The sequence below is a fragment of the Scardinius erythrophthalmus genome (assembly GCF_964197995.2).
Source record: "Scardinius erythrophthalmus genome assembly, chromosome: 9".
NCBI classification, from domain to species: domain Eukaryota; kingdom Metazoa; phylum Chordata; class Actinopteri; order Cypriniformes; family Leuciscidae; genus Scardinius; species Scardinius erythrophthalmus.
Window position 1 is genome coordinate 27,574,753 of NC_138229.1, and position 15,399 is coordinate 27,590,151.

At 37.2% G+C, this 15,399-nt stretch overlaps 1 protein-coding gene across 1 annotated transcript in view; it reads left to right on the forward strand.

Annotated features, from left to right (window-relative positions):
* Positions 1-12,917, forward strand: part of greb1l (GREB1 like retinoic acid receptor coactivator) — a 57,047-nt gene extending 44,130 nt beyond the window's left edge. Inside the window, exons 21-34 of the mRNA XM_081373744.1 lie at positions 22-137; positions 1,148-1,398; positions 1,488-2,020; positions 4,446-4,548; positions 4,638-4,793; positions 4,898-5,043; positions 5,182-5,343; positions 6,594-6,798; positions 6,909-7,077; positions 7,168-7,374; positions 7,582-7,723; positions 8,614-8,814; positions 9,129-9,267; positions 10,964-12,917. Of these exons, the coding sequence (XP_081229870.1) occupies positions 22-137; positions 1,148-1,398; positions 1,488-2,020; positions 4,446-4,548; positions 4,638-4,793; positions 4,898-5,043; positions 5,182-5,343; positions 6,594-6,798; positions 6,909-7,077; positions 7,168-7,374; positions 7,582-7,723; positions 8,614-8,814; positions 9,129-9,267; positions 10,964-11,127 (2,694 nt within the window). The 3' untranslated portion in view covers positions 11,128-12,917. The remainder of the gene's footprint in view (positions 1-21; positions 138-1,147; positions 1,399-1,487; positions 2,021-4,445; positions 4,549-4,637; positions 4,794-4,897; positions 5,044-5,181; positions 5,344-6,593; positions 6,799-6,908; positions 7,078-7,167; positions 7,375-7,581; positions 7,724-8,613; positions 8,815-9,128; positions 9,268-10,963) is intronic.
* Positions 12,918-15,399: the final 2,482 nt, after the last annotated feature.

Sequence of the window (15,399 nt, forward strand, 5' to 3'; positions counted from 1 at the left end):
TGAATAATATGTGCATTTCAGGCTTGGAGGGGCTGTAAAAATGAAGAGTGGGTCCCGCAAACATATGAAGATCTGGAAGGACTTCCATGCATTGTCATCCTCACAGGAAAAGATCCTCTGGGAGAGACCTTCCCAAGGTATTCCATCATGCCAACACACGCACATATAAATCCTGAAAAAAACATGTATCACAGTTTTAACAAAAATATTAAGCAGCACAACTGTTTTCAATGTTAATAATGTAGGAAACTTTTTTCTTGAGCAGTAAATCATCATATTAGAATGATTTCTGAAGGATCATGTGACACTGAAGACTGGAGTAATGATGCTGAAAATTCAGCTTTGCCTTCACAGGAATAAATTACATTTTAATATATATTTAAAAAGAAAACAGTTGTTTTAAATTGTAATAATATTTCACAGTATTACTGTTTTTATTGTATTTTTGATCAAATAAATGCAGCATTGGTGAGCATAAGATAAAATAGCTTTCTGTTAAAAAATATTTTTATTTATTTTTTATTTTACTTTGTTAAATTGGTCTTAAATAAAATGAACACAAATAACAATTATCTTAAAAAAATACATTTTTAAAAACAAAAAATATTTTATTTATTGTAAAAATATTATTTATTTTCAAATTTATAATAATAATGCATTTTTTCATTAATTACATGGCTCTACTTGAAAGCAAACCTGAAGTTATACATGAAAAACTGCAACCTTGAAACCTGGCAGTCTCGGGCTTGATTCAGGTGGCAGATATCTAGTTCAAATATGGGAGAGATATTAATATTATCTGACATTACAGGATGACCTGGATAAATGAAATGATGCACAATGCATTCCAGTCTTTTGGCTCCCGTTTTATTCTGTTAAAAAGAGCACCACCTTGTGGTTACTACAGTTGTTACAGCCACATTTCTAAAATGTTGATGTTGGATTGAAATCTTTCAGGATATTTTCGAACCTCTTTCCCTGTAATTTCATTTAACGGTCCAGTAGTATTATGCCAATACATGTTTGGCTTTTTTCAAGATCCTGCACTATCCAAAACATCAAATAAGATTCTACTGGATAAACTAAACTGCAGTAGAAAAAAAGGGTCGCATACAGATTAAGCATGTTTGTGTGTGATTTTGTTCAGGTCACTGAAGTACTGTGACTTGCGGCTGATTGACTCCAGCTACCTGACACGCACAGCACTGGAACAGGAAGTGGGTTTGGCCTGCTCGTATGTGACACGCAGAGTAATACCTGAGACGAAAACTGCAGCGAGTAGAGAAGAGAGGCCGAGAGATGATGAGAGGAGCTCAGGAGAAACGGCAGAACATGACGATCTCCATATGGAGCTGGAAAGACCACCCAGCAACGCCAGTGCTGCAACCAGGACCTCTGGTGAGTGACACTGGAAACAAGTTGAGCCTGATTCTTGTCTTGTGTGGTCCTTAAATAACCCATACAATCTTCTCTTATCTAATCTTCAGGCTCTACCACAGAAAATGGCGTCAGTTCTTCAAGTGTACCCGACAAATCCGCCACGCACAGCGACCCGTCCGGTAGCAGAAATGTAATGGACTCTTGCACCTCTCCCATTCACTTCAAACAGGAGTGTGACTCCCAGGCAGCCTCCTCTTCCGCCACGTCCTCGTTCTCCTCTGCCTCCTCGTCCTCTTCCTCGTCCTCCTCCTCTCCGGCAGCTCAGAGACCGAGCCAGTCCACGCAGGCTCCACGTGAGTGTAACAGGACGCAGGTCTTCCCCCGGACGGCGGTTCTCTCTCGGGCGGCGTACGCCCTGCTGGCCCCTGAGACGCTGGGTCAGCCCAGTTCAGCATCTCTGCTGCCTCACGGTGATGTGGCGTGGAGCAGTCCGCTCAGACCACCTGTTCCTCATGGTCTCGGCGGAGCAGAGCAGTCCCTCTACTATCGCCAGTGGACCACAGCCAGGCAGCACCACGCGGATTACGAAGTGCCGGCTGCGCCCCATCCCAGAAGACTGCTGCTGAGTGGGCCACCACAGGTGAGAAGTAGCTTAAAAAGGGTTAAAAGGTGGTTTAATTGGTGGTTTTTGTTTAGGTTGTCATCACTTTTACTGGTACTATGGTGTTTTATAACAATAAAGTGATCAAAAATACATGTAGAATACACAAAATATGACAAATTTAAAATATGTAAAGTTCAAAATAAAAAAAGAGTTCAAATATACACATTTTAAATGAACAAAATATGCAAAAATAGTTAAAAAGCTACATATTAAAAGTTATATATATAAATATATACACTCACCTAAAGGATTATTAGGAACACCTGTTCAATTTCTCATTAATGCAATTATCTAATCAACCAATCACATGAAACAGTTGCTTCAATGCATTTAGGGGTGTGGTCCTGGTCAAGACAATCTCCTGAACTCCAAACTGAATGTCAGAATGGGAAAGAAAGGTGATTTAAGCAATTTTGAGCGTGGCATGGTTGTTGGTGCCAGACGGGCCGGTCTGAGTATTTCACAATCTGCTCAGTTACTGGGATTTTCACGCACAACCATTTCTAGGATTTACAAAGAATGGTGTGAAAAGGGAAAAACATCCAGTATGCGGCAGTCCTGTGGGCGAAAATGCCTTGTTGATGCTAGAGGTCAGAGGAGAATGGGCCGACTGATTCAAGCTGATAGAAGAGCAACTTTGACTGAAATAACCACTCGTTACAACCGAGGTATGCAGCAAAGCATTTGTGAAGCCACAACACGCACAACCTTGAGGCGGATGGGCTACAACAGCAGAAGACCCCACCGGGTACCACTCATCTCCACTACAAATAGGAAAAAGAGGCTACAATTTGCACGAGCTCACCAAAATTGGACAGTTGAAGACTGGAAAAATGTTGCCTGGTCTGATGAGTCTCGATTTCTGTTGAGACATTCAGATGGTAGAGTCAGAATTTGGCGTAAACAGAATGAGAACATGGATCTATCATGCCTTGTTACCACTGTGCAGGCTGGTGGTGGTGGTGTAATGGTGTGGGGGATGTTTTCTTGGCACACTTTAGGCCCCTTAGTGCCAATTGGGCATCGTTTAAATGCCACGGCCTACCTGAGCATTGTTTCTGACCATGTCCATCCCTTTATGACCACCATGTACCCATCCTCTGATGGCTACTTCCAGCAGGATAATGCACCATGTCACAAAGCTCGAATCATTTCAAATTGGTTTCTTGAACATGACAATGAGTTCACTGTACTAAAATGGCCCCCACAGTCACCAGATCTCAACCCAATAGAGCATCTTTAGGATGTGGTGGAATGGGAGCTTCGTGCCCTGGATGTGCATCCCACAAATCTCCATCAACTGCAAGATGCTATCCTATCAATATGGGCCAACATTTCTAAAGAATGCTTTCAGCACCTTGTTGAATCAATGCCACGTAGAATTAAGGCAGTTCTGAAGGCGAAAGGGGGTCAAACACAGTATTAGTATGGTGTCCCTAATAATCCTTTAGGTGAGTGTACAATACACAGTGAAAATACAGCAAATATACAAAATAGTTTAAAAGCTAAATATTAAAAAAGTTCTAATAATGCACAGTTTAAGTACAAAAATAGTTAACAATTCAATATTTTTAAAAATAGTTACAATAAACAGAATACACAATTAAAATACACAAAATGTATAAAATAGTTAAAAAGCTAAACACTTATATATAAAAATCTATTAATCTATGAAATATAGTTAAAATATACAAAATGCACAGGTAAAGTAGACAAAATGAAGAGTTCATATGCAAAAGCCTCTAAGTGCCATCTGAAATTTTCTTGTAGAATGATCATTTTTATCAAGCTCGTATATTTAAGTTCAGTAATTTCACTTAAGTGGCAATGGAAATTACCACCTATTTATTGTCATTTAAGTAAAATTACTGAACTTATATATACGACCTTGATAAAAATGATCTTTCTAGAAGAAAATTTCAGATGGCACTTAGAGGCTTTTGCATCTGAACTCTTCAAAATATACACAATTGTTTTACATTTAAAATTGTTTAAAGATTAAGTGTTTAAAATATTGTTTAAATATAAACTTAAACAAAATATATAAAAACAAAATACAAATTAAATATTAAAAAAAGAAATACACAATAATACAAAATACACAGTTAAAAAAGACAAAATATTCAAAATTATATTACCTTATTCTTATTCTTAGTAGTGGTCAAAAGTGATATTTAATTTAGAATGCACAAAATATTTTAGCATTTAAAATTAGTTTAAACATTAAGTATTAACATATTAAGAAAAGGTACAAATATGCAAAAATACACAAAATACAAAAACTAAATAGAGCCAAAGTCTGTTTTTAAGCCACGCCCATTTACAATGACCTCTGTTTCATGCTAATTGTCCTCTTTGCCGAGCATCCAGTTTCTCATTCTCCATTTTGGCTCTGATTTAGGTTGGAAAAACAGGTGCGTATCTGCAGTTTCTTCGAATTCTGTTCCGGATGCTGATTCGCCTTCTGGAGGTGGACGTGTATGATGAAGAAGAGCTGGAGGAGGGTGAGTTTTCCTTTTTCTTTATTGAAACACTTCACCCGATCATCCCTCTCTTGATCTTTTCATTAATGACCTTGAATTTATTTCTCTAGACGTGCAAGACAAATCAAAGTTCCCCCCTGCTAGTGGACTGCAGTGGCCTGACGTGGAGGACATCCACAAACTGCCATTTGACCTCTACCCCCGTGACCACAAGTTCAGTTATGCCAGTCCAGTGTATGCAGACAGGATGCCAAAGACCCTGAACGGTATTGAACTTCTCTTTTATTATGGTGTGCCTTGTTTCAAAGCAGCTTGAAAATATTGTACAAGTATGCTCATGCGCTGTTTTTCATCTGCACATGAAACACAGGGGTTAAAATAGAAAGAGTAGAGTCAGAAGATGAGCCACCGAAGAGAAACACAGTGTCTGTAAGACTCAGCCTGTTTGCGGCCCACAATGCATTTCACCACTGTGAGCAGTGCCACCATTACAGCGAGCCTGCTCCTGCCGCTCAGGTGAGGACATATCCGATCGATCATGTGATGTATCAACATATATTAACATATTTTTACATAAAATGATGGATCATAAAGTAATAGCATGTCTATAAAGATATATGGCTGTAGTAAGATGTTCTGCGTGTCTGATTCTAGCTGTCCGAATGCACCTTCCACGCCTTCACATTCTGCTCATCTATGCTGGGAGAGGAAGTCCAGCTGCACTTTATCATTCCTAAAGCCAGAGAGCCTCATTTTGTCTTCAGCCAGCAGGGCAGTCACTTAGAGAGCATGCGGCTCCCACTGCTCTCAGACAAGGTGAGAGACACATGCTTGGTGTACTTATTAAAGAGGAGCGGGACAAATAACACAGAACAAACCAATAGCCTTTTTGCCATTTGGTTAGTCGCTTAAATCAAAAATTCTGTCATTTACTCACCCTCATGCTGTTGTTAAAAACCTGTGTGCTGTTTTTTCGGTGAGTTGAAATCTGCCAAGCTCCAAAAAGGACAATTAAAAATAAAATAAAAACTCCGTAAAAATATTGCATATGACTTGTTCTGTCTTGTGAAATCATATGAGCATATATATGATTACATATGGCCAAGTAAATGATGACAGAATTCAGATTTTTGTGTGAATTGTCTCTTTTAGGGGTGCAAGCTAATATATATATTTTATATATACAGTATATAATATTATTATTATTAAGACAAGTGAATGCCCCCCAAAATAACTATGATTATATATATACATACATAGAAGTACCGTAAAAATACAGCAATACAGTAAAACTGTACAATACAGTACAATATATTTTTCCAATTTAAACTGTTTTATATTTTAATATACTTTAAAATTTAATTTATTACTTTGATGGCAAAGTTTATTTTTTTAGCATATATATATATATATATATATATATATATATATATATATATATATATATGCTAAAAAAATAAAATTTGCCATCATATATATGGCATATGTGTGTGTGTGTGTGTGTGTGTATATACAGTGCATATATATATATATATATTATTATTATTATTATTATTAAGACAAGTGTATGCCCACCAAAATAGCTATGAATAGGTAAATGGCTATAATCATAATTAGCAAATAATATTTAAATAATCATGTAATAATTTGCATACTTACAGATAACAAAAAAGGTAGCTTATGTCTAACAAATATAGATAAATACATCTGAACAGTGGACACAAGACAAAATTCAAAGACAGACATGAACAGAGATTTTAAAAATAATATTTACTATTTACTATTACTATTTATTACTACTAATATTTACTAAATGCCACAAAATGAAAGCCACAAAACTGACCAGGATCAGCTGTCTGTTATACTGTCTTTATACCCCATGCATTCAAGGTCAGTACAAAATAAATTTAGAAATACATCCTCCTGATGTAAGGAACACCTGGATACCTGAGCAATGCACAAAATTCTGTGTTTGCAGAGTCATCACTCCCGTTTTTTTTACATTTGTTTTCTGAACATATTGCACAAGTCTTAAAGTGACTATACTGCTCTTTTTTCCGACTCAGGAGTCTGGCTTGCTGAAAAGTCCAATCTTCACACCCACAACGGGCCGCCAGGAGCACGGGCTTCTCAACATCTACCATGCCATGGAGGGAGCCGAGCACCTGCACATTCTGGTGGTCAAGCAGTATGAAATGCCCCTCTACAGGAAATACTGGCCCAACCACATCCTTCTAGTGCTGCCCGCCATGTTCAACAACTCAGGAGTGGGTGAGTATCGGTCACGGCTGCGTTTCTTCTTTGTATTGGAAAATTCTGCTTGTCTATAACACGCACAGTTCCTTCCTTTTGTGATTGATGGTATTTATGTGATGTTTCAGGAGCGGCTCGATTCATGATCAAGGAACTGTCCTACCACAACCTGGAGCTGGAGAGGAACAGGCAAGAAGAGCAGGGCGTCAAACGACAGGACGTGTGGCCCTTCATAGTTATGATGGATGACTCCTGCGTCCTGTGGAACGCCCATCAGCCTGGACCTGAGGGCAACAGGTATGGGATGATGGATGGATCAAGGTACGGATTTGTTAATTAGAATGTCGTCGTTGTCTAACATCCATGGATTCTCTGCCTCTCCCTCAGTGAGGTGATGAACGTGTCACTGAAGAGTGTCCTACAACACATGGAGGACACTCCTAAGATCTCTCTGTATGCCATGTGTGGCCTGCGGAAATGGAGCAGCAGTTTGTCTTCTCAAGCTCCCACAAGCCCTTTCTCTCGCTGTCACCTGCATGACCTCATCATGCTGAACGTTGACCTCACTCAGAACGTCCAGTATGACCTCAACCGGTGAGTGTTTGCATTCTGAGGGGGAAGAGCATGTAGTTCTTGAGTACTGACACATACATATATATATATATATATATATATTTTTTTTTTTTTTTTTTTTGGCTAACTAAGGAGAATTTTTGTGTGTTTCTTGTTGTGAATTATAAGTCCCTATTATAAGTTATGAGTCTAACAGTCTGAACTGAACATGTGTGTTTGTATATGTAGGTTCACATGTGAAGAGGTGGACTTCAACCTGAGGGCAAACAGCAGTGGTCTTCTGCTCTGTCGGTTCAATCACTTCAGCATCATGAAGAAACACATCCCCATCGGTGGACATAAAGACTTCCTCATCAAGCCCAAACTTATGGTGAGCTTCATAATATCCCTTCAGAACAGAAAGGCCACTTCAAACTTATATTACGGACAAAACACTAATATTAGCTTGTTAGCGTAGAGTTAATGGCAACTGCAGTTACATTATATGTTCACTAGTGGACGCTACAAAACCATTTGTCATTTTGTTGCTGCCATTTTGAACATGCCAACTTAAACAATTCACCTTTATATCTCCCTAAAATTTACATTCACAATGTTTGCCTACATTTGTGCAATTTCTATAATTAAATATTGGTATATTAATCAGTGTAATGTATTATATTACACTACCATTCAACAGTTTAGGCTCAGTAAGATTTCTTTTAAAGAAATGAATACTTTTATTCAGCAAGGATGCATTAAATTGATCAAAAGTGACTGTAAAGTATCCTGGGAAAAAAGTGATGACGGTTTCCTCAGAAATATGAAGCAGAACAACTGTTTTCAACATTGATAATAATAAGAAATGTGCAGAAATATGCAGTAAATCATCATATCAGAATGATTTCTAAAGGATCGTGTGACACTGACGAGTAATAATGCTGAAAATTCAGCTTTGCATCACAGGAATAAATTAAATTTTAAATTATATTCAAATAGAAAACACTTATTTTAAATTGAAATAATATTTCACAATATTAATGTATTTACTGAATGTTGATCAAATAAATCCAGCCTTGGTGAGTAGAAGATATTTTTTCAAAAATATTTTAAAAATATTACCGACCCCAAACATTTGGATGTTAGTGTTTATATTATATTATAATTTTTTATTTGTCACATTTTGTGGGGTTTAAAAACAGTTGTTCATGCAGAACAGTACCATTGTAAGAGACCAACAGCTCTAAAACAATCTCTTCCTCCTCGTCTCTTTCCCTGCAGAGGATTGAGACAGCGGTGCATGTGTGTGCATCTCAGTATGTGTGCGCTCCGGACAGTGAACACACACTTCTGTCTGCGCCGGCTCAGTTCCTGCTGGAGAAGTTTCTGCAGTCCTGCAGCCACCGTCTCTTTCCTCTGGCCCGCTGTAACAGCGCTAACCCCGTGCTGTCCATAGATGGCTACCTCAACCTCGGCCCTGAGGTAAAAAGATCAGTTCCGGGTCTCACACTTCAAGGGCATGTTCACCCAAAAATTAACATGTTTTGATTAATTACTTGCCTAAATATCACTCCAAACCTGTGTGCTGTTTTTTTTTTTTTTTTTCATAAAACACAAAAGGAGAACTTTTGAAGAAAGTTCATGCCGCTCTTTTTCATAAAACAACAGTTAACCATCAACGAATAAGCATTGACTGGTCAAGAAATGAAAAGAATGAATTGGAGATGCACTATTGACTGAAAGCAGATTCTGTTGAGTATATTAGTTCAGTTGTCGTGTTTTCTTTGTGTTTACAGATTCAGGTGTGTTACGTGAGCTCGCGGCCTCACTCTGTGAATGTGGATCATCAGTGCGTGGTCTTCAGTGGGCTGCTGCTCTACTTGTGTGACTCCTTTGTCGTTTCAAGCCTCCTGAAGAAATTCAACTTCCTCAAAGGTGAGGCTGGGTTCCTTACAACTGGAATATACCAAATATTATAAAGATTAAAGTGCCCCTATTATGCTATTTTAAAGGTTCCTAATTTTGTTTTGAAGGTCTCCCACAATAAGTTTACATGCATCAAAGGTCAAAAAACACTTTAATTTTCTCATAATACACATTGCACATCATCAATGATTCTCAAACGACTCGTCCGAAGATTCAGTCTCTCTAAATCCCTCCTTTCCACGAGCTACTCTGCTGTGATTGGTCAGATGGGCCAGTGTGTTATGATTGGTCTACTGGTTACAGCGCGTGTTGGAAACAACAACCGTTATCATAACTGAATTTCAGCTCCGGGGGCTTCTTTCTGAAGCTTAGCGATTGTACACACTGTAAAGACACTAACAATGGCGTCGATTTTACCATATCAATGCGAGCGCGAGTCCGAAGAACTAGTTATTCAACCTGAACCTCCATCGCAAGGACGACTCGTTTGTTAGCCGAACACTGTGCTGATGTAACAAACGCTTGTGAAACAAATCTTGCTCCATCCTTTTACTCTTTACTCAAAATTGTAAGAACGACAATCTGCATTAATAGACAATTTTAGGTAATAGTGGCCCACAGCTGATTTTCAGAAATATTTCAGTAACTTACACAATATAAAACACAAAACTTTATATTTTGAACACTCGGTACAAAATATTTACATCAATAATTATTTAAACTTACAGGTTGTGATTCTGAGGAGCAAGCTGGTCCAAATATATTGAGTACTGACCCATATTTCAAGAGCATGCGTTTTTGTGAATCCCGCGTTGAACTCCGAGATTTGAGAAGCAGTCGTCAGTAAAACGACATTTGAGGAGAACCGTAGAACGTAGAACCGTCACGCTGTGAGATTCGAATTACTGACGACTCGTTTAGGCAGTTCTGAGTTGATTCTTTCTTTTGGGAGACAATAACTTTATTTATCATGCACTTTCGATTTTACAACTTTGCAGAACGTTTACATTCACAAACAGCGATATTAAACACTACATGAAAGGGAATATTCGAAAAACCATAATAGGGGCACTTTAACTATTTAAAAAAAAAAATAACAAAAGCACCAACACACACTAACATTCAAAAGTTTGATGTCGATAACATTTTCAAATCTTTTTGAAAAGTCTTTTATGCTCACCAAGGCTGCATTTATTTAAAAAAAACGGTAATATTGTGAAAAAATATTACAACTTAAAATTGGCGTTTTCTATTTGAATATATTTTAAAATGTACTTTTTCCTGTGATGGCGAAGCTGAATTTTCAGCATCATTACTCCAGTCTTCAGTGTCACATGATACTTCAGAAATCATTCTAAAATGATGATTTGCTGCTTAATGCTTATTATTACTATAAATGTTTGCTGCATAATAATATTGTGGAAACCATGATACCTTTTTTTCCAGGATTCTTTGATGAATACAAAACGTTCAAAATAACAGCATTTATTTTTCACTTTTGATCAATTGAATGCATCTTTGCTAGAGTATTCATTTCTTTCACAGACTTTTGAACGGTAGTCTCTAATCTTCAAATTTCAAACACAAAACCTTGTTTTTAGAACTAAAAATTCAGAGCTGTTATAACAATAATAGCACACCTCTCTAAGCATGATGAGATCCTATAAGAAGCTTTAAACCATTATTTGTGTCACTCATCTTGCAGGCGCCACGCTGTGTGTGATCTGTCAGGACCGGAGCTCCTTGCGTCAGACTATTGTGCGTTTGGAGCTGGAGGATGAGTGGCAGTTTCGTTTGCGAGATGAGTTTCAGACGGCCAACTGCAGCGAGGACCGTCCCCTCTACTTCCTCACAGGCCGCCATATCTAATCTCCACATCTCCATTTCCCTTCAACTGTTTGCCACAGAGAAGATGTTTTTCAGCATCATAACTCTCGAACTGCTTATAAAGAGAATAAGTCGGCACTCTCCAGTCGGCACTACCTCGGACAACGTTTGAGGATAGATACTCTAATGACAGATACTGTGCTGGATACAGATGTTGTGCTTTTGCCTCGTGTGTTTTCCCTCTTTTTACGTTTTGAAAAAGCTTTCAGAGCATTGTTTGTTGGTGATTTTGCGTGTCCTAACACGCAAGGACAATGCGAAGGACATCATTAGAAATGTCCTTCTATATATATATATATAATCTCAGGGTTTTTTGTCTCAAGACAAAAGGACTTACTACTGCTCTTCTTTCTTTTTGCCTGCTTAATGTAGTTCTACTCATCAACGCCATCTACCATCCTCAAGATGGAAGCTCACACGACAACACATGCTTTTAGGTGTGTAGTCTTGGGAGAGTTTCATTGGGTAATCCCAACCCATGTGAAAAGACTAAAAATCTTGCCAAAGATATTACCTGACGTAATCCAAAAAACCCATTCCTTGCTTCAAAGTTCGGATGTTTCAATGAACCCGCAAAGTTCACTTACTGATATCAACATTCGCTATATCTATCTAAAGAAATCTATTTATGATCTTCTCGATTCTAGCCTAGAACAGCCGATGTGTGCCGGTGTTCATGATTGTAAACGCCGGTTGGTACATGCCTGACGTATTAACCACCTCATTATGCTTTAACTGAGGTCACTGAGTTAAAAGGTCATTATTAATCATCATATTTCATCGAAACATTCCTTATTTTGAAGTAAATGGGAATGTTTTGGAGTTGCACACTGTAAATGCCTTAAGATGACGACACAATCCCAAACTCCACTCCAAAAAGAGACAATTAAAATCAGTGAAACAGGAAAGACAATGCCCATTTTATAAGGATGGCTAACTAGCTAGCTAGCTTATATGGTATGTCTGAGAATATGAATGTTCAGAAATGGTTTATCTTTTGGTGTTTATGACTGTTTGGATGTTAAAAGAAAAGCTTTGTTTACATTTTAAGAAATGCCGATATTAATATATATGACAGACTTTTTTGTCACTTTGGATTCTGGCTAGTTTTACTGAAGAGTCACTTTGAGCCTCATGTGTCACAGATCAAATGCATTCTTTTATTTTTCCATGGCACAAAGAATCTACCTAGGACCCATTAGTTTCTGTTTCGGGTGATTTATTTAAAATTAGAAAAATGGATCCCTTTTTCGAGGGATTGTTTTATTTATTGAACAAGCTTCTTGGACTGATAATCATTGAAATATCAGGAATGTCTTGCTAGGTCAAGTCCTTGAATTAGTCATCAAAAGCTTTGCACACTTCCATTGAAACTATGTATAGATGATGTATTAGAAATGAACTGATGTAACCCAACGGGGAAAAAAAGTATATGGTTTACATTATTTGTGTTTAGTAAAAAAATGCATCAGGTCCAATAATGATACTGATTGTAACGATGAAGAAAGCCAAATACCCACTGGACAACCTTTAGAATGTGTCTCATTTGTAGATAATTTGATGTGCACATAAATTATGCAATTTGCTTCTCACAATCTTTGCATCTTTCCTGTCAGCTGTGAATATTCTGAACATATGTAGCACCAAACCATTTGAAATCTTCTACCTCATGATCTACTGGCCGGATTTGGTTTAGTAAGCATTTGATTTCAGAAACATGTTCTTATTGCTGTTGAGATAAATGAATGTAATAAAGTGTTATCATCAATCTTATTCTGTTTGTGGAAGTCTTTCAGACAAAAATGTACAAAGCTCAACTAATAATGTGACCTTTTCAATCTTATATGATGAGACAGTTAAATCAAATGACAAAATAGAATTTCTAAATAATCTAGAGTTCCGACCCTCGAATCTGATTGGCTTCAATTCAAAGCCATTTTGTTGTATAAATAGTGAATAGTGTGTTCGTATTGAAAATTTAAACAAGAAAAATAGTGAACTCAGATTTAACCACTGTAGTCACTTGGACTATTTTAACGATGTCTTTACTACCTTTCTGGGCCTTGAAAGTGGTGATTACATTGCAGTCTATGGCTGGTTCAGAAAGCTCTCAGATTTAATCAAAAATATCTTCATTTGTGTTCCGAAGAATGAAGTTCTTACGGGTTTGAAACGACAAGAGGGTGAGTAATGACAGAATACAATTTTTGGTCGAACTAACCCTTTTAAGGGGTTGTTCCATTTGATCATTTTGCCAACATAATGGGAATGTTAGGTTTGAACATTCTAAAAAACATGTGCAACTAAAATATACGTGCATAAACATTGGTGTGCAAACATTTTGAGACAAAATAACTCTGAACGAACATACTATGAACATTTCTGGAAGAATGTTTGCTCATAACTTTGGGAGAGCCTTGCCAGAACTTTAACTAGATCTGAGAACGTTCCCTGTTAGAGTCACCTTTGCATCCCTCACGTGGAATTCCGGATATCACTGATTGCTGTTGACATGACTGCATTTCACGTGCAGTGTGACCGCATCCGAAATGTCAAAATGTTACTCATATTAACTTTTTTGTTGAATAAATGGAACAGATGAACAACATGTGATATATTTCTTATATAGCCTAATCATAATAATGCAATGCAGTAATATCTGACTGTGTTTTTCTATTGATTTTAACTGGTTTATAATGCCCACCTGGCAGCTTACATAAAGTTCTACATATGCTGTGTCAAATCATCAACTAATAATGAACCTTGTACACAGTCACCTCTGCCCTAATTATTGTGGGACTCTGTATAAAATCAGACCATGGTTCAACCCAAGAGGCAATGAACTTCAACCATAATAAAGCAGCGTGACACATTATCAGTCCACTCCGATGACTGCCGTGGGTGAAAGCATGTGGGTGGTTTTATGTGTTTTTAGAGTGAGCGTTCAAGTGAAGTGTAAACCATAAAGTCGTTTATAAATAAATCTGGCAGTCTGTGTTTTGATGCTTTGGTACAGTTTGAAGAGCCAGGATGCCCTACTTACATGCCCAAATTCACACTTTCCTCACTTTGGTACATCTGTGATGTAGACAGACATATGCTCTGTTAGAGACAGTCATCCTGGCTAAAAATAAAAGCTTGAATATTATGCAGTAAAAGTACATGTATCTTGTATAAGCCAAAATGAATTGGAGATACAGTAATACCATGGTACTTTAACTTAATGGTTTACATGACGATGTTTATACAAAGTAATTCAAATAATACCATTGTATGGTACATGTCTAGAAAGCATATTATTGCCAGAGTACACAAAACATGGTAGTACAATTCCAGCTAAAAGGGAACGTTCTTTTCTGAAACATTTTCGTCGGATGATTGTCTAACATTTTTTACATTTTAGTTTTAGTTTAACATTTAGTTTTGGAATGCTTAGCATTTTCATAACTTAATGGGAACATTAGCAAATATTTTTCTTAGCTGGGATTGTACATTTCTGGTACTTTAATTATGGTTGTGCATAGACAGTCTCAGGTGAACATATTAACCAAATAATGGTTTGTTATTGATGTTATAGCCTACTCATCTTCTTGGTAACTACTCCATCTGGCTGTTTATAATGAGACTATAATTTAGCAGACTGCTAGATATGATATACAGTCATTATCTTATAGTCGGGGAGCCAAAGTCTCAAAAATGGGTTGAACCTGACATGGTCTGTTATACTTTTTATTTGTGTTTTTTCTGTTAACTTTGACCCTAAGAACCAATAATTGGAGGGTCTGCTCTGCCGGAAATATCGCGAAAAAAAATTGTGGCCATTTTAGTGTATGCACCCTTTATTTTTTATCAGAAAAATGTGAAAAAAGATTTTTTCCCTCAAATCCTCAGTGGGTTTGGTAGGCTGTCAATAAATGCACTCCAGATACAAAGAACACATTTTCTGACAACATCCACTGAAAAAATAACTCTTAAAACACATTTCTACATGATTTTGCATCAATTTAATGCAAAAAATTAGGCGTTTTCTCACTTTTTTCCAATATTTTCATCTTTACTTCATTGGCAATCAACTATTCCCCCAAGTTATGACATCAGTCAATATGCCATTCTTTTCACCAAACAGTATACTCATTCCACAGAAAAAATCATAAAAATCCAACCAAAATCAATGGATCTGTGATGATTTCACTAATAGTTGATCAGCAGGCTCAGAACCTCAATAGAATTGTAGGCTACTCTCAAAATTCCGAA